General features: G+C 34.0%; 1 protein-coding gene across 6 annotated transcripts in view; it reads left to right on the top strand.

Moving 5' to 3' along the window:
* The window catches only part of LOC147071758 (nose resistant to fluoxetine protein 6-like), a 37,857-nt gene extending 29,464 nt beyond the window's left edge, over window positions 1-8,393 (top strand). For all 6 annotated transcript variants that reach the window (XM_085947096.1, XM_085947097.1, XM_085947094.1 and 3 more), the window contains exons 13-14: window positions 5,356-5,498; window positions 7,229-8,393. In XM_085947096.1, the coding sequence (XP_085803222.1) occupies window positions 5,356-5,498; window positions 7,229-7,339 (254 nt within the window). In that variant the 3' untranslated portion in view covers window positions 7,340-8,393. The remainder of the gene's footprint in view (window positions 1-5,355; window positions 5,499-7,228) is intronic.
* The last annotated feature ends 11,999 nt before the right edge of the window (window positions 8,394-20,392 follow it).

Raw genomic sequence — 20,392 nt, 5'->3', positions numbered from 1 at the left:
TTTCGTTATCAAATGAGATCGCATTATTAAAATGTTCGTTAAATTCATAAAAAAATTATACTAGGCTTGTATTACATACACATTCTATAATCACGATTAGGTAATTACCTATCTAAAATAACATTGATACAACATTATGTAGTTCTGCTGTAGCAAGAGTGATAACCTTTTCAGTATCTACCTTCTATTCACTTTTTTAATTCAATTTTTGCAACATAATATCTTTCTGTAATTGATCTTGTAAAATTGTAATTAAAAGCTTATAAATACTGATACAGTGATCATATTAACTTTCGTTTTGTTTTTCTAATGTTTATTGTTGATATGAGTTTAATTATCGATTAGTAAACATAGTTGAATTATATTTAATTGTCAACATAAATCATGAAACATCAGTATAAGTACGTCTTAATTGAACTCAGTTATGTTAATTAATACGAGGTGTCATGATTGCAATAATTTATTTGGAAAGATAAAATAAATATGTACCTCCCCAACATTGTAATATTTGGTTTGGTACGAATCTGCATTTTTCTAAACGGTTGGCTTTCAAGTAAGTAGTATTTTCTTTAAATGATACATTATATTGTTATCTAATCTAATCAATTACGTAGAGTTTTATTAAATACTTTCTCAAAAAAACATAGTTTAATATCAATTATCATTCATAGCACTTTATTTAACTTACTATTTTGATCGATCTATATAACTCCGACCGATTTAACTTAGATAAAAAATAGTAATTACTATTTATGCTAGTTTTCATATTTTAAAACAATCATATTCAATAAATTAATACGAGGTAAGTATATATGAGAGTAGGTACTAGATTTTTCAAAACCAATTGATATTTTGTTTGATATTATACCTACTGGGGATACCACAATATGTTAATCCCATCTCAAACATATTATTTACCTAGATTCTAGACAACAATAAATGATTCATAAACTGAATATTATACACGTTTTTCGGTAAAATTCTATTGAAAATAATAGATAAAATAAGTTTTCAAAAAACCCAGCTAATCTTTTCTTTTAGGTGACCGACATGTAATAATAATTTATAATCCACAGAGCTCGTTTTCGAGAAACATTCAATGTTCAAAGTAATAATAATATATACCCTTTTATATTATTGCAAACATAAAATTAACACGTCGGACGTATTTAAGTTTTACAATGAGCTTAAGTTGGTCCCAATGTGTACAAATCAATTAGTAAGCCTTTCGGAAATTCTCACCATTTGAAAGAGTAATAAAAATGATTTTTTTCACTTTCTTAAGGGGGGACATGCTCGTCGAAGGTCAAAATTGAGTTTTTATTGTATTTTCAAACCATGATCCTGGACACTCCTTAAACATTGTAAATAATCTATTTATATAATTTTGAAGCCTTATTATCCTTTATAGTTATTTTAAACATTTGATGACTGCATAAAGTATTTTTGTTACATAAAATAGTATTCTTATAAACCTCTCGCTCTAATGTTTTAGAATATAGTCATATTTCGGTACATAACTGTGCAGTGGTGTTAAGATTTTTTACGTTTATTAATTTTTAAACGCATTTATGAAACCATTAGTATAATTTATTACGAGATAATTTTTGTAAAATATTCACGATAAAAAATTATATTGATAATCTCTGTGATCCCAAATTTGACAAGAAGTAGGCATTTTATTATTCAAAAAATCGGCAAGATTAACACATTTGAAGATGATTTTAAAGATACTTATTATAAGCTATGTCTTTGACCATTCAAGTGTGATAAACATCTTATGAATAATGATTGCTTTATAATACTTATTGACCTAAGAATAAGGTAGTGTTTTTTCGAAATACGCCATTTCTTTTGTCATTTCCTAGTAGTTAAGCTACAACATACGGCCGTAGCCATAAATTGACAAACTATAATTAAAATAGGGAGTAAAATTATGTTAACGCGCGTGTTTGAACATGTACCTAACCGATTTTTTTTTTATTTTTTTTTAAACGGTACATGTTCAAACACGCGCGTCAATATAATTTTACTCCCTACTTCAATTATAGTTTGTAAATTTATGGCTACGGCCGTATGTTGTAGCTTAACCACTGGGGAATGACAAAAGAAATGGCGTATTTCAAAAAAACACTACCTTATACTTAGGTCAATAATTATTATAAAGCAATCATTATTCATAAGATGTTTATCACACTTGAATGGTCAAAGACATAGCTTATAATAAATATCTTTAGAATTATCTTCAAATGTGTTAATCTTGCCGATTTTTTGAATAATAAAATGCCTAATTCTTGTTAAATTTGCGATCACAGAGATTATCAATATAATTTTTTATCGTGAATATTTTACAAAAATTATCTCGTAATAAATTATACTAATGGTTTCATAAATGCGTTTAAAAATTAATAAACGTAAAAAATCTTAACACCACTGCACAGTTATGTACCGAAATATGACTATATTCTAAAACATTAGAGCGAGAGGTTTAAAAGAATACTATTTTATGTAACAAAAATACTTTATGCAGTCATCAAATGTTTAAAATAACTATAAAGGATAATAAGGCTTCAAAATTACATAAATAGATTATCTACAACGTTTAAGGAGTGTCCAGGATCATGGTTTGAAAATACAATAAAAACTCAATTTTAACCTTCGACGAGCATGTCCCCCCTTAAGTCATAAATATTATTCCGTAATTAGTAAGAATTTTACTAAGAGAATAATAAAATAAACTCTCTTGTATTTGCTAGCTAGATAAGTCCTTCCTTTTAAATAATAAAATATTTTGTAATTTAAACATGAAAATACTGCCTAGTTGTTATTATCGATGTACAAGACTAATTTAATCAAAATGTGTCATACTGTACCGAAAATAAAATATTTTTTTGAAGTTAAAACATAATATTATAGGTATAAGCATCAGCCTATAACATCGTGGGTTCCGAGTTTGAATTATGGGTCTGAAAAATAGATACAAATTGTTTTTCAATTTGTGGTCGGAGTCAGAGTACGTACCTAATAGGTTGAGCAAGTGGCTGACATCCATTTCTCGTAAAAACAAAACCTGTTCTCCAATCTGTGGGGGGCCTCATTATGATCGGATATTTTAGGTGGGTACATTTTTAATTGCAAAACAATTTGTTTTCTAGTGATAGGTAATAATATTTAATTAAAATATGTCGTTTTCTGCTGGGTATTTATTTAAATTAAGTTTATTTATAATTACATACTTTTTTTACTCATCTAAATAATTGAAACAGTGAATTATTATAATGATAAATCCATATCGTTTTCTATTGGATATTTGTTTAATATCAAATAATATAACAATTTCAAACTTAAACATTACCTACAACCAAGGCCTGAACAAAAACGATGCATGAGTGCGAGTGAGAAAGTATTCGGCACCCTTACGATCTCTTTGACACGCGCTAGAGTAAGATAAAAGGTCTACATTTGTGTAAGCTAGTTTCCAAAAATATCGCCATCAAATCGGGGCAAAACGCTTCACACAGCGTCGATAACTTGCGAGCTCGTGTTGCTAAAATTGATATTTTTGTGTTAAACATAAAGTCAGTGGTAAATATTTTTAGTTAATTAAGTAGAAAAGATGGTTCTGTGTGTTGTCTTAAAATGTGGTAGCCGTACTGATAAGCAAGAAGATGGCATAACGTTTCATAGGTAAGTTGATACATGTTCGTGATAATTTATTTGTATTTTATTATATATTTTAATATCAGTGACCTAGTGTTTTTTTGAAATAACTTAAATTATAGATATCTTTATCTAATGGTTGCATTTTGACCGCTTAAAAATACTATATAACGTAAAAAAATAGAAAATTACATTTTAATTCTGAGCGTCTAGTGCGAGCACTTTGGGCGAGCACTAGCGAAATGGTCTATGGTCTCGAACATTTGTAGACGAATGCGTTTGCTCGCTCACAAACCAAACGCAAGGCAAGCGGCTTCATTTAGCAATGCAACGGGTGGCGTCTAGATGTATCTATAGTCTAAGCCTACAACATTGTTTTTTGGGTATCTAAGTAGAAGAGTAATTAACCGAAAATAGTCGAAGAAAGCTTGTGGAGGTCTTTATTTTGCGGTGGATTGAAATTGGCTGATGAATCAATATAATGAATAATCAATATTTAAACATTATTACTGTGTCCTAGTATAGTAAAAGTATTTACCTATATTAGTACAAAATAATTCTTTTCTATTTTGTTTGTTTAATATTCAATAATATAATATTTTGATAATAAAACACTAGTACTAGTGACTAGTGAGTAGCTTTTTAACTAAAACTGCATTTACCTACTGCAAATTCCAATATTTTCCGAAGATAAACCAATATATTTTTCAAAACTAATGTGATACGTCAATATAAACCATGCCGTATATTAGGATCTCCGTTAAAGACTGTTATTGCAAGTATAACAACCTTCTTACTCGTAAAATAAAACGCAGTACACTTTTTTTATTGATATATGACTATACTCCTCGGATATTTATGTGAACACAAATTTGGTCGATGCGATATGTAGATATAGAGCACCATTGTCGAAAACCTAACTTTGTCAATTTTTATGCTAGAGACCTGAAATTTTTACAGGACATGCACAAAAAATATGATATTATAAAAAGCTAATAAAACTTAAAACGCTATTTTCAGACATATCATGTTTTTTCTAGGGCACGTCGATATGTAAGGTGTAAGCCGTCAAGCCACCGAGGGATGGAAATAAAAAGGATTTTAAGTTATGCACATTTTAAAATAAATATTAATAATTACGCCATTAAAACTACGGATTATTCAAAAATATTTTCAGTGAATTTGAAAAAAACTTAATAAATAAAATTTAAATTATAAATTAATAGGTATTTAATAAAAAGATTCTTCAACGAATTCACATTGTATTACATTTTTTATTGTAAGCTTATCTTTGATTAATTAAAACACTTTAAAATGTAAATTATCAATAAATTATTGTCTCAAAATGCAAACTTCGTGCACAAACTTATCATATTATAAAATGTCCAATACTGTTAATCACAGGCATGCATTTATAAACCAACCGTCTTATTGAAACAGCTGACTGAAAAAAAATGTTTTTTTATTAAAATATGAATGTGATCGTTGAAAATAGTTTTATTGCTTTATTAAAATTTTAACTGGAAGTATTGTAATCAATTAGGTATATATATGTAATGTATATTATATCGGTTAAGATATATAATAATTATAATATGACACAATATGTAATCTGGTGGACCCTCTTTGATTACTAACCCAATCTCACCGATATTATCATTATTGTTTCTACGTGTGAACTATTCCTAATTACAGGCACATTTCAAGAATTATTGTCCTTCAAATGCTGGGTGCCGTTCTCCAATTTATCATACTGCTCATATTTGCTCAATCCCATAATTATTTACGCTGTGATTACTATGAATGAACAACCTTGGCAACTTGAAATCGCAACATCTGTGAGTAACACTAATTTATAGAATATTATACATAAATGAAGAATTACTGTATAGTCAGGTTATTGGTTGTTTGATGTTGACTCGGAAATTTTTCTAATCAATTTATCCCAATTTATATTATAGATGAATGATATTGTTGATCATAATTATATATATTACATTACATCACCATGTTCAGTCCTAAGGCCCCGTCCAGTGTAGGCGTTTGAGTTGCGCGCGTCGCTCAACGCTCCGCCGGACGCGCGTACGCTGGACGAGCGCTAGCGGGATCATAATATTATGGACTTCTACATTGTGGAGGATATATTAACAGATTTTTGTTTGTATGAGAATTGGATGTTCGACACTAATTATTGCACAATATATTAGGTCCATACTCTGGTCCAAAAACACATTAAAAAACAAAAGGTAAATTTTCCACTCCCGTCGGGGCCCCGGAGCCTACGACATTATAAAATGACATAAGTATTACCATAAGAGCGTAAAAATGAAACATAAACTAGTGGATCAAATTTATTTCAAGTTTATCATATATTTCTAGTCTTGATAATAATAATTGATAATGTAAATACTCTAGATGAAATCACTTCACTTTGTAAACTGGTGTAATTATATTGTTGTTTTAAATTTACATTGGAAAGGTCAAAACAAAATATTGTATTTAACAGTACGCACAATTAATGCTTTACAATTATTTAGATACCTAAGAGCGCGATGCTCAATTCGTACTTACTATAAAATAACAGTAAAAATTGTAAGTAGCCGAAATCCATCTGTTAACTATAGATAATAGAGATAAGGAATCCTTAACCATAGACTAATTTTGTTATGAACTCGCCCCCTTGCCCCCCTTCCGTATTGCCATTTACCACTGACAGCTGCTGTCAAAATAAATTGACGTGTCTTTAAAACGGCCAATACACTCAAATTCATTTAACAATTGATCTCAATATGGGTATTGAACAACTATTAAATATCCGTGACATTTAATACGACATATTTTCCTTTACTTTCTTGATTCTGTACATGTCTTAATTTAGTAAAACCGATTATCGAATTGAAATATCAGTGTCAATGAATTATGAATTAACTTTTCTTATTCAGATTTAGATGTTTATGTAATATTAAACCAATAGATAGGTAGTTGAAATATATAAGTACTTAGTTACGTACACACCAACATGGTAATATTAGTTTTAATCACTCTATATAATTATTCACATCATGGCATATATTTGTAATAATTGTAAATGACAAAATCTTACATTTCAACGGCAAGTGTTACCGTATCGGGAAAAACATGGTCAAAAAATAACTTATATTATTCACTAATTGCGGAGACATTTAATCATTTTTATTAAATATTAATTGTGTATTAATAGTTATTGAATTTATTTTGTATATTTTTCATATTTTTGTCATCGTTTAACAATTACAAAATAATTTACCTAAATTATGAAAAAGAGAATTTTTATATATGGTAATATTTTCAATAGAAAAACAGAACGAAGCTATTGCAGATTTGGTGGACCATAGACAACTCCATAGACTAATATACTTTTGACAACTCGATCATAACTATGAAAGGCTTTCTGGATAGTGTTTTGTTGTAATTTTGTTGTAATTATAACAGACGATTGTGCATAGGGCTCATAGTAAAAAATATTATATTATAATGACATCTATTGGGCATAATATATTAATTATCTTATATCGTGTTTCTGTTTCAGATTTCGTTGGGACTTGCTTTCGTCGTTTTATCCTACATCGGCGGATTTATATTAGCTGTGATTGTCGAATACCCATTTAATAAATTGGTAAAGACCTTTACTAATTTATAACGCTAAAAGACGACGCAACTGAAAGTAAGATATTATGAAATATGCAGAAAAGCAAGAAAGTTGTTATAAAAGCGTCATGATGATTTAGTTTAAAAAATGTTAAAATAACATTTATAATAGTAGTTTAGTCATATTAAGTGAATAGGTGAAACCTATCAGTAAATAATTTCCTTAAATTGGGGCTTTTCAGATGTATTTAAAAAATGTGCATTAGGCGTACCTACAGTGATTTAAAAAGTGTTTTGTCACAATCATCGCTTCAATAAATTAAAACAAAAAAATCTGTTATATAATTTTTTCTTACCTAAAGACAAAAAATATTCTTAATAAAAAAAATATGAAATAATTTTTTTAACATTGTTCAACTTTTATGTGAAACATTTTTCGATATTTTTAACTGTTCGTGGGATATAGCTAAAAAAACTAAAAATCGTCGTCATTTTTCAAGATGGCGACCGTAACACAGCACATAAGAGTGTTGATTTTTGGTATGTTATTTATTACTGGACAAAATAAACAAAACATAAAAAAATATTTTCAAGCCGACCGTAATATTATTTATAAATTGCTGTTTAAAACGCTTGTATGACATGGAATTTTCTCGATTTCGAGATTATTCATTTTTTATATGGTTTTTGACAACAACGACACGGTTTTATAATTAAAGAAAAATAATTTAAATGACAAATAAAGTTTATGAATAAAAAAAAAATTGAAATCTCTGAAAAATATTATTAATTTTGTATCGGAAAAGATAAGCATAATATAATAATATAATAACTTTGCATAAACTGCAAAGGTGGTTGTCAAAAAAAGACATTGCACGATTATGAAACCTAGAAGATTTTAGTGAACATATACTTTTTTTTTACTTCCTTATGCGAGTCTTCGATTCCTACATTACGCTAAAACAAGCATATAAACGGATTCACAGAGCTTGACAAAGTATTTACGAAATTTAAAAAAAAATGGAGTAAAGTGGAAGAATTCTTCTCATATCATGTTTGTGTAAATTAAGTTTTTTATTGTTTTGTTAATAAATTATTTAAATAGTTACAAAATTTAATTTTTTCCTGGAAATCCAATATTATAATTTATTATTCGTTTCAATGTTATTATGTTATCATCCTGACAGGCTTTCTAGTTTTTAGTCGCCATACGGTCGGAGAGGTCATATCGATATGGAGCGGAAGCTTAGAATTTTTGTAAACTTTTTATAACCTTATCGAGTTGCAGTGTGCTGCCTGAGTTTTAGTGGAAGGACATTCGAAAATACTGTTATGTGCCATTTGAAATTGTAACTATTAGTGAGTCAGCCAGTGGATTCGACCGGCTGAAATAATGAGTTCATTATTTTTTTTACATGTTAAATCTTGTTCATTTCTTAAGTTTGTTGCATCATCTTTATTGTTCCTTTTTAGTAGTATTCCAGTATATAAAACACTCTTCAGCCGGACTTCTAACAAGAAACACACATATTGTACCTAGTAATATTCAACCTTATGTTAGTATACCAGTAATAATATGTTATGTGATTTTGTGTTATAAAGCGGAAATAAAGGACAACATTAAATATAATTAATAATATCTTTTAATAATTCCAACCCATAACAATACCTGTAGCTACGGTATTCCGTAGATGAGGTGGTAATGCTTATAATTTGAATGGGCGAATCATCCAGTGATGGTGATAGTGATGAACATATAAATATTTAATACTTATTATGTTATAAATGGGTTATATGGCTGAAAATCGAACCGTCGTTTAAACGTCCCACTGTTCAGAAAGTCTGTTTAAGATTAAAATGTAATATACTGTTATTTTGAGAAAACATATAAAAGTAATAAGTAGTCAATAATATATACTAAATCCACTTGATGTGACGGAGATCCTACATATCGACAACTATAATATGATGAATTGTGGCGCTTTGGACAACTTATGATGACACTACTCACTTGTATTGAAATTATTTCAAAATAATGTCATAAGTTGTCAGAATTCCATTAACTTAGCAATGAAGATTTGTAAGTAGTGAGTGGAAGGAGTTAGGGAAGACCTTCATCCAGGCAGTGAATCTACCCTGCCTGCCTGCGACCGACTGCGCCGATGGTGGTTGACACCCGGGTGGCGACTACCCTTAGCGCAGTCCTCCTTGGGTCGATTCTATTATATTATATCTTTATATACAAGGGGTCCTTATTATCCGAGTCCCCGGGGTTATAAATTTGCAGAAGAATGCAAAAAAAAAACTATAAAAACACAAGCGCAATTAACAGCGCACAGTCGTCAACTGTCACTATCAATCTTTCAATCCTACACTCTTGCGCTATTTCTGTCTTGCACATGTGTCCTTTTTAAATGTGTTCCAATTAAACCCATAATACTAAGCAATTTTGGTCCCCGTTTTAAGCGGATTCGCTAAGAGGTATTTTTCGGTAAAAATTACCCTCGGATAACGAGAACCCCCTCTATAATATATACTATTTTATTATGCCATGGGATAAATACCTATATGTAGGTATATATGTATGTGTAAGACACATGGCGATAGTAAGAAAATAAACAGGTAAAATATTTTGTTCAACAATAAAAAGACATTAGAAAATAAAATCAGAGAATAGAAGTTGTATAACAGGTCGCAGTGGAACCGGCAAGGCATCGATATGTAATAACTTCCAGTGTGACCTGATCTATGACTGAAACTCCTTCGGGGAAGGTATACATGTTACATAGCTCCACTCAGGGCTCTAAATGGACCAGAGCGTACCGGAGCGCCGTTCCGGTTCATAAATCCCTAAAATTATCGCTCCGTCTCGTGGTGAAATTAATTTGACCATCTGAGCTAGATATAACACATAAAAGAATCTAATACAGTTAGATAACTATTTTAATATTATCGTAAAATTATCGAGCGCTCTAGTTCGTAAAAGTTTCCATTTCGAGCGTTGACTCTACTATGTGCTTTGTACCTATATAGTCCGAATCTCACCACACTTGCGGTGGAGACTCTTTCAAGGCCCATCAATGCCACATATAAGCACACCTGGAATGCCCATTCCGGATTTGGTTTTGATATAAGCTATATTGTTCGAATAGCCTTAAGCCAGGACGTTTATCCAGCGGATACACAATTATACGGTAGATCCTCACGTCAGATGCTAGCTAGCCAGGTAGCCAGGCATCATACTGATCGCTCGAAGTGTAAAAGCAGCTCCTCTCCTGCAATCCAAAAATGATTTCTCGAGCGAATACGCTTCATTGGTGGAGACGCTATGTGAGCAACGAACAGGATTTTTGTGTTAATTTTCAAAAATTTCCCTCCTTCAAAGTGGCCATGTTTCGCCAAATATTTGCTAGAAGGATCCTTGACAGCACAGGCAGCCATGGAAGCGGCGTAGGAGATAAGGTGTCACTAATACGCATGGCTGCGTTAAATCGTGTGTGGATGTTGGATATTTATAATAATATATATTAGTCATTTATAGATAAACAATAATTTTATAAATGTCGCCGAATAATGGAGCCGAAGATCTTTATATCTCCCAGTTTCGATAGTAAAGAAGTAAACTCTTCGAAAAGGTGGTATTACAAGTACATGCTAAAGATTGGATGTATGTATTTTATGTACCTATGTATTTTTATTTAAATCGTGGAAATGAAAACATGGATAAATTGTATGGCTCCGTAACCCACGTTTATTGGAGACAATGTTTTTTTATGATTTACACATTAATTTGTCAAGGCTAAACAGTAGGTTTACATGGCGATAATAATTTTTAATTAGGCGCCTATTGTGACAGTTAGACAGTACCTTGACCGCTATAAGAAATTCGTCCGAGTGACTAAAAAATAAAAGTAAACTAAACAGACAAAAATACCAAGGTCTTCGGAGTAAACTGATGTCTTCGTGTAGTGAAAGTAGGATAGCAGATTTACTATGAAACGAATCGCCCAACTCCTGAAAAAAACGGCTATGTGAGTACGATAGAGAAAGTTTTCATATCCGCTTAGTGACTATGAAATGAGTTAGAGCAGGGATCGGTAACGGATGTAGCTTTATGCAGTGTCCACGTTGGCAACAAGTTACTGGCAACCTCATTAAATTTTACGATAATTATCATATTTTTTGCCAGTAACTTGTTGTCAATGTGGACACGGCTTTAGATGACATGTGGTGCACCTTTTTGCGGATTTCTAACTCTACTAGATAAAAATATGCCATAATATGAGGTAAGAAAAAAAGCTATAAAAGGATTTCAAATTACATATTTTTAATTTTTTATAAAAATCGATGTTTTTTAGAATAAATATAAAAAAATATTAAAACTAAAAAACATAATAAACTAAATTTAAATAATAAATATGACCATACATAATATGTAATAATAAGATGGGATTAACAAATTCACATTTTATTATAAAATTGTAATTTGACTTAAAATAAAAAATATTTTCTTTTTAATGTTTTCAGATACATATTTATTTAATTAATACAGTTTAAATTGTAAATTAATATCAAAAATGCAAATTGCAAGCTTCGTATTTTTCCACTAGATTTCTCTGGTAGGTAAAAGATTCGCCTTAACGACATTTTATTTATCTAAATTTTAAATAAATATTAATTGTCATTATTGAAAATGGTGGCTAGCAGTGCGGTGACAAAACAAACACGGATAAACAGAAATAAGATATTTCAATATTCTCTATAGTCTATACTCTATATTTATGTTGTATAGATTTTTAATAACACAGGTTTTCAATACGCCGTAAAAAATTAAATTATATAATTTCTGCATTTTTAATCGCTTAAAAGCCTCAATTAAACGGGACCCAGATCGGTGTTGCCGGCAAGCTAGGTATATTTCAATATGCTTGGGTGACTAGGTACAACGAAATAATGAGTTTAAGAATTCTGTGGAGTCATACATGATTATCTAAATCAAGCAGATAAATAATTGAGATGTTTACGCCGAATGGCCAGCATGCAGTTATATATAATATATTAAATATTTATTTTAGTATCGTAAAGTATTTAATAAATAAAAAGATATGACAAAAATGTTTTTTTTCCACTGGCTGTTCTGTTTTGTCCGGTTACCTATGTAATTAATATTCAATTTAACTTCACACAAAAAGAAAATTCGTATATAACAATGTACAAAAACACCAATACAACAAAAAGTTAAATCGTATATTATTATTCATCGTTAACAAAAAAAAATGTACATATTATTATGTACGCATAGAATAATTAGTGTGCCTATGATATTATGTACTTGCAAAAAGAGGGTCCAGAGAATGGATCGGATTGTAAAATATTACACATGCCGATGCCAGTAGTAATAAATTTAGTTTTTCATTTTATGATTCCAACTTATTAGATTATAGAATATTCTTCTTCTTCTTTTTTCGTAAGCCGTACAATACTGAACATATTATTACAGAAGTACAGGCAGAAACAAAATCGCGAGTACCAATATTTAGGCCATCCGCTCACGCAGAAACTAAAATCTGACAAACTGGTTGGTGATGGAAGTCATAAACTGGTCCGTGACTGATTCTTCGCACAAGGCGCTAGTGAAACCTAATAATCCCATAACCTCAAACTGTCAAACCCATTGTCTTCCCTACTTCATTCTAAGCTTTTTCCGTAATATCTTTACGGAAATATTCTGGCAGCCTATAATATTATAAAGACAGGAGTATTTCTCAATATCTGCCACATATTTTAAATTAAAAATCGGTTCGCCTATCTTTAACCTTTGACGTCTTGACTTGTTATTGCTTAGACTAATATACTATATACTATGTTATTATTGTTTAGTTCAGTTCAGTGCTACCAATTTTGGTAAGAAAATATGATTGTTCATCTAAACTACTGATATTAGTACCACTGTTTTATGGGTGATTGGAAACTGAGAGACTGAGAGACTAGTATGTCGCGTCTCTTCGGTTTCGGTCGCGGACGTTTTGAAACTGAGAGATTCCAGTCTTGCCGTCAGCGAGCCGCCATTGAAATACATTAACTAGATACCTACTGAAGTTTCAATCTCGTCTTTTTTGAGTATTCACGTGAGCAGATGGCTTTAATCTAAATGTCTCTTGAAACATAAGACAATCAGCTATTTGGTAGTTTGCCAGAAGTAGATAGTTGTGGTGATGATACAAATTTGGTATTGGTGTGTCGAGAACTTTTTTTTACCCATATAAAAACGTCCAAGTTTTTTCAGTTGTTGTAGGGGTCAATATTAAAGATTAAAAGTTTATTTAGGTAGATACTTACTCTGAAAGAAAAATCACTAAGTCGATTTCAACAAAAAATACACTGGTCAACGGCCTTTAAAAGCATGAACCACCTCACCTTCGATGGTGTGAGGTTTTTATTTTGATCCACCTACTAATTATCATCATCCAGGCGAATGAAAGTCTCATGAATCTAATTGTATTATTCTCATTCATATACGCTGCATTGATACACTTTTGGAGTAAACCATTTCGTCGATCACGTGGCCTATATGTCTACTTTTTGAATGTTTTCTAGCACTTAGGTATGTAGGTTTCTTTGGATAACGATATTTGTTCAGAAAACGTATCTTCTTTAAGATATATGCTCATCTCAGGATTGTAGCAAACTGTATTACATCATCTATTCCTGTTTGTTGCCTTATCCAAGCATTCCTTTTTGTGTCCTTATGTGGTGGAGCTAGCATATACATACCTCTCCGTGTTACGCAGTGTTACTACAAGTTTCGTTATTTCTCTTTGCTACTCCTCTGGATTCTATTTATATTCCTCCTTAAATACAATAGTGAGTTGCAGTGCTACGAGTGTCGTCGCGTCGGGGTAGGCAGATCATGCGTTGCTTGGAGGTTGAGGAAAGCGTGTGAATAATACAACTTTTTAGAATATATTTCGCGAATACGAGAATTTCCTGCCTGTCACTGAGTGCTAGTAGGAACATCCAGTAATATAATACGAAGCATGTAATTAAATGCCTCGAATAAACGCATATTTACATTAAAAAAAAAAAGATTATTTTTGCATATTTAAGATACATATATGTATAACTAAAACAGCTTCTTACTATTACTTTAAATTAGTAATTTATATTAGATTAATTTTCTAATATTGTTAACTAAAATGACAAAATCAAGTAAAGATATAGTTAACTTTTTTTTTGATGGATTAACTTGGATCAATACTTCGTAACCGAGCATAGCATAATTTAATCAAATAATAACACATTCATCAAAAAATACTATAGTAGCATGCGCCCATTTAAAAAAAATTTAAAGATTAATTAGATACCATAATATTGTTTGAATGACAGTTATTGTATCAACAAAAAATAATTTATAAATTACGTTCTTCACCATGTCGAAATCTTTAGCTGTCACAAGACGTCACTCCATAGGTTGGAAAAAGCAGCCCTATTTTCCCCGTCTTGTCCCTCGTGGTACAATGCGTAAGGCATTACTTACTTACTTAGGATATAAGCATTAAAAAGAGGGATGCCAGGACGGTTTTTAGCGTCTACTCCCGTGATATCAAGTGCCTATCTGTGCAGAAGCTTGATTGTTGTTGTTGAAGGGACCCGGCCTCGGTGGCTTCGCGACCGAGCGAGGCCGGGTTGGAGGTCTCAGTGAGATGATCTGGATGATGATTTAAAAGTAAAACAAACTTCACGCAGGCGTCCGTCGATTTCTTCGCACACCTCTTGTTGCTTTGGCTCGTCTTCTTCATTTCCGGTCTCCGCTATTGCCTGGAAGAGCTCCGAGTATCGCCGCTCGGGGCTCTGCTTCTTGGCGGTTGGCAGGGTTGGGCTGGGTCCTGGTTCTTGTGTGTGGTCTGGAGGGCTTACTTCTTTTTCAAGAAGTAGGCGCGTTGATTGGTCTCTCGGCAGTAATCTTTGTCTGTTTTGGGCGTCTTTTTCTTTTTGTTGCTTTTTGTCTTCTTTGGTTGGTCTGGTATGGGCGGGGCAGGATCTGGTATATTGCTGAGCTCCTGCGGTTCATCGCGCAGCTCTGGAGGGCTGGCGAGCGAGCAGGAGTTGTAGCGGTTGGTCGCGGCCGTCCTGTATTCTCTTGTGAAGAAGTATTGTCTCTGTGTTTCGTGGGTTTGTTCGTCGATGTCGTCTAGTTGGATTATGATTTTATTGGTATAAGCGATGATGTCCATCAATTCGGAAGTGGAGACTTCTGTTTGGGGTTGTGTCAGGGCTTTGGTGTTTGATCGGATTTGTCGTTCGAATTGGCTTTGGGATTCAGATTCCCTGAATTGTTGGGCGTATTCTTGGGATGATGTTGCGTAGAATTCTTCCCAATCTTTCTCGTAGTCGAAGCCCGGGTCATATTCGGTGTCTGTTTCATAGTCTTCTGGTCTCTCTGGTATTCCCGCATCCGGGGTCCAGTCTGATTTTGGAGCGGTGGATTCGGCAGGTTCGGAAATTGGTAAGTCTGGTGCCGGGGTCTCTGTTAGTTCTGTATATGAGTTGTCAACAGAGTCGGATGACAGGGTCTCAGGAGCTGTGGTTTTTGCCGGTTGTGTTAGCGGGGTTTCTGGTTCGGCCTCAGCGAAGGTGACATCAACTTCCGTCGAGGTCTCCTTGTGAAGTTTGACGTCTGGGCTTGGTTCGGCTTGTGTCTGGGTCTGGGATGACGTCGTTGCAATGCCTTGGTTTGTGTTGCGGTGTGAGATGGTGGTGGCGGTGTTCTTCCTCGGTGTTTCGATTGTGATGCTTCGGCGAGTGCGTGTTTCAGTGCGTGAATCTGCCTCCCTCTGTCATTGTCCAAGAGTTTGACCAGGACAAGAGGCATTGGATGCCGATTCCTGCCCCGTGTCATTCTCCGGACGCTGATGATCGGGAGGCCTCTGCGAAGAAGATCGTTCGTAATGTCCTCCGTGTGCGTGCCGATCTCGAAGCCCCTGATAACTACCGATAGTTGGTCGATATCGTGTCCTGAGTGAGTGGCTGGGTGTGCCTCCTTGATCGGCGCGCTGTTGTGGTGTGGTGATGTGTGATGGTGACGAGTGGTCCTTGTCCAAGTGTGCGGTGACGGTCGTCGTGGCGGGTTGAGGTTTTTCCTCCAGGTGGGAGGAGGGCGGGCGGGAGGGTCTGCGGGTGACGCCGACTCGGCCTGCTCCTGATATGCCGTCAAGAGCAGAAGTGCAGCGTCATGAGATCCCTCAGTTTGGTGGGCCGGAATGCGGCGAGTCTGGTTAACTCGATTTGGATGTGTTCCATCTTGTCGTAGGTGGATGATCGGATAGACACTTGCGGCGGTGTGCAAATGGGTAATTTGCTCAGTCGGCAGGTAGCGGCAAAAAAGTAGGTATTTCTTTGCTGATCGGCAGGTAGCGGCAAAAAAGTAGGTAATTCTTTGCTGGTCGGCAGGGTGTAGCAAAGTAGGTAATTGCTATGTCGGCTGGTACTGCGGGTAGATTGAAGGTCTTGGTTGGATTGAGTATCTCAGCTGAAGTCGGAGCGCACGGAAAGGCGACTGCTCGCGACGGGTGACTCGTGTTTTTAGCATTTTGCGATAGATGGTAAAATTCGGAATAGATGCTAATAAATGCAAAATATGCGAATAGATCACAAATAAATGTAAAATTTTATTATTATTGTTATGTTTTTAAAAGAAAGGTTACTATAATAAATATATCATATCATCATCATCATCATCATCATCAGCCTGAATCTATCCACTGCTGGATGAAGGCCTCTTCAAGTTGCTTCCACTTCTCTCGGTCCTGTGCATTGCGTTGCCACGTACTTCCGCAGAACTTTATCATTTCATCGATCCAGCGGCCTCTAGGTCTACCTTGTGGACGTTTTGTACTTCTTGGATACCACTGGATGACTAGATTTGTCCAACGATTGTCTCTTCTTCGAGCTATGTGTCCAGCCCATCTCCATTTAAGGCTTTTAATAAACTCTATTACATCGCAAACCCTTGTCTGCTTCCTTATCCACTCATTCCTCTTTTTGTCCTTTCGCGTTATGCCCAGCATGCACCTCTCCATACCACGTTGTGCTACTCTAAGTTTCTGGATCTCTCTTTTACTTAGGGTCCATGTTTCACACGCATATGTCATCACGGGAAGCACACACTGGTTGAACACTTTGCGCTTTAGGCACAGTGGAAGGTCACTTTTGAAGACATTATTCAGGCGGCCAAAAGCACTCCAGCCTAGCTTTACTCTGCGAACAATTTCATCAAATATACATCCATCTATAGATACTTGTTGTCCCAGATAGATGTAGCTTTTCACCTGTTCGAGCTGAGTGCCATTGATGAGGATCTCTTTTTGGCCTGCAAAGCAGTTGAACATGACTTTCGTCTTTGTTACATTTATTTTCAAACCTACTTTGTTGCTTACTTCAGCGAGTTCCTGCATTCTGCTTTGGAGGTCTTCTGAGTCTTGCGAGAAAATTACTATGTCATCGGCAAAGCGCAGATGACTCAGGTATTCTCCATTTATGGGGATCCCTTTGTCATTCGAGTCAAGTTGCCTGAATAAGTCTTCAAGGGTAGCTGTAAATAGTTTAGGTGAGATTGTATCACCTTGTCGGACTCCTTTGCTGATAGGAAATCTGCGCGATGGTTTATGGAGATTTACAGATGCTGTTGCGCTACTGTATATATTATTGAAAATATTTATATAGCGTCCAGGGATTCCTTGTTTTCTGAGTGCGTCGAGTATTGAACATTTCTTTATCGAATCAAACGCCTTCTCATAGTCTATAAAACCCATGCATAGTGGCAGTTTGTATTCCTGGTACCGCTCTATGATTTCTCTGACGACTTGGATATGGTCCATAGTGCTGTATCCTCCTCTAAATCCGGCTTGTTCTCTCGGTTGGTTCTCGTCTAGTACATTTTGCAGACGGTTTGAGAGAATTTTTGTGAACGTCTTGTAGAGAATAGGGAGTAGACTTATTGGACGATAATTTGCTAGGTCTTCTCTGTCACCTTTTTTGTGAAGAATGACAATGCTGGCATTTTTCCATACCTCTGGGACATCCTCTTTGCATATGCAGGCTGTGAACAATTGTGCAAGTACTTCATTTGCATCCTTTCCTGCTTTTTTGAGGATATCTATCGTTAAACCGTCTTCCCCGGGGGCTTTCCCACTTTTCATGTAATTTAAAGCATCGGTTACTTCCCAGGATGTAATTTCGGGAGTATGGTCTTCCGAATTTCCATTTCTCTGAAGATCTAAGTCTATAGTCGTATTGTCAGTGTCATCACTGTAGAGATCGCTGTAGAACTCTTCAACTCGGCTTAACAAGTGTTCCCAATTTCTGATCATATATTTTATGTATTATGGTTATATAGTATGGCTATGCTGACATTAAATCAATTTGGTGTCCAGTGAATAGTGTCGATGTTAAAAGATTCTTCAGCAAGTACAATTGTTTAATAGTAACCGATCGTCCCACTAATCTAAAACAACAATTATTATCCGTTGAAACATGCTCCATAATTTTAATAAAAATGTTAATTTCATATTATTATTCAACTTGTTACGATATCCTTAAATTAATTATATAATATGTATTTGTATAATATATTTATATAATTAATTGTGTTAACATATATAGGAATTGATAATTATTTGATATTTATGTCTAATAAAAATAGATGCTAAAATTCAACACTTGTAGCGCTACAAAACGCTAAAATGATAAATCAAAATACTAAAATTGAAAAAAAATACATGCCTAAAACACGACGTGTCTCTATGCATTAGGCTCTCGTCCAGGGTCGTTCCATTGCAGGATGAAGGCCTCTAGATCCGTTCACTGTTATAAGTCCTCGGTACCCGGCAGGCGTATTTGACTACTGAGTTACAGAGTTGATCTCTCCATGTACTCCCACATAAGTTTCTCAGGATAATATTTCTCGACGCTGTTTTCATTTTGGTGTTCAAAAATTGTTGCTTAAAAATTGGCGTCCGATTTAGGGTGATAACTAAGTACGATGAGGTAGTTGTTGATTCTAATCATACTCCATGTCAGTAAACATTGAGGGATTTCCCTGAGTTACCTTATTACCAAAGACAATAAATACGTAACTTAAGTGATTACGTATTGTGTCGTTTTTAATCTGGCTTTTAACGACGATACTCAAAGAATCTTGTCTGTTTATTGTACCTACGGTAACCGCTACGCTGGTTATCAGCATATCGTGTGTTAATAAGAAGCATGCGTTCATGTTAAATCCATTACAAAACAACAGGGTTCGATGCATCGTCTAAGTCCGCGTATACAATATTATGTCCATTACATTATAGATATTGGTAACTCCTGTTACTCTTGTATAAAACACTAATAATATTATTGTCATGTGTGGCTCAGAAACCTGGTGTATCACCAAAAAAATGCATCGAGTGCTGGGCTCAATAATTGGGCATAGTGTTATGCATGGTATCTTTGGACCCATCAATGGCAGTCAGTGTTTATACAAATATACAATGTAACGTCCATCAAATTAGATCGCTTAGACAGCTATACTACATGAACAAGATGAACGAGTCACGCATGACAAAAAACTGACAGTCAGGAATCCGGTAGGTAAACGAATACTGGATTGACCTTATACAAAGTATGGAGTTGATTTAAAGGCTTTGGGCATCCAATACTGGACGGACGCGGCTTTGGACATACCCGAATAGACGCAGCTGCTAGAAGAGGTCCACAACTACATATGTTTGCAGAAAAAGAACAATTGGTAGGTCCAAGTTATGAATTCATATGCTCAGACATTATATAAAATAAATATTATCATCAATATATTAAGTAAACATATCAGATTCTAATATTCAAGACAAAATTCGCAAGAAACCAATACTTTTTTGCCTGCGGTATCAGTTTGTTATATGCTCAGTCGATTTGGTTTACTAATTTTTATACAAAAAAAGCCATAATTAAATTTACATATTTTTTTCTTTGTCTAAATAATTGTCACGTATTACACACGCTAATGACTGTCAGTTGAGAGGGGAAAAGTTGCCTACCAACGAATTATACGGATTAGACTATGGAC

Source organism: Rhyacophila brunnea, unplaced genomic scaffold (genome assembly GCF_057557595.1).
Source record: "Rhyacophila brunnea isolate RB1 unplaced genomic scaffold, BYU_Rbru_1.0 scaffold_2, whole genome shotgun sequence".
Classification (NCBI taxonomy): domain Eukaryota; kingdom Metazoa; phylum Arthropoda; class Insecta; order Trichoptera; family Rhyacophilidae; genus Rhyacophila; species Rhyacophila brunnea.
This window is presented reverse-complemented; position numbering and strand designations above follow the sequence as displayed.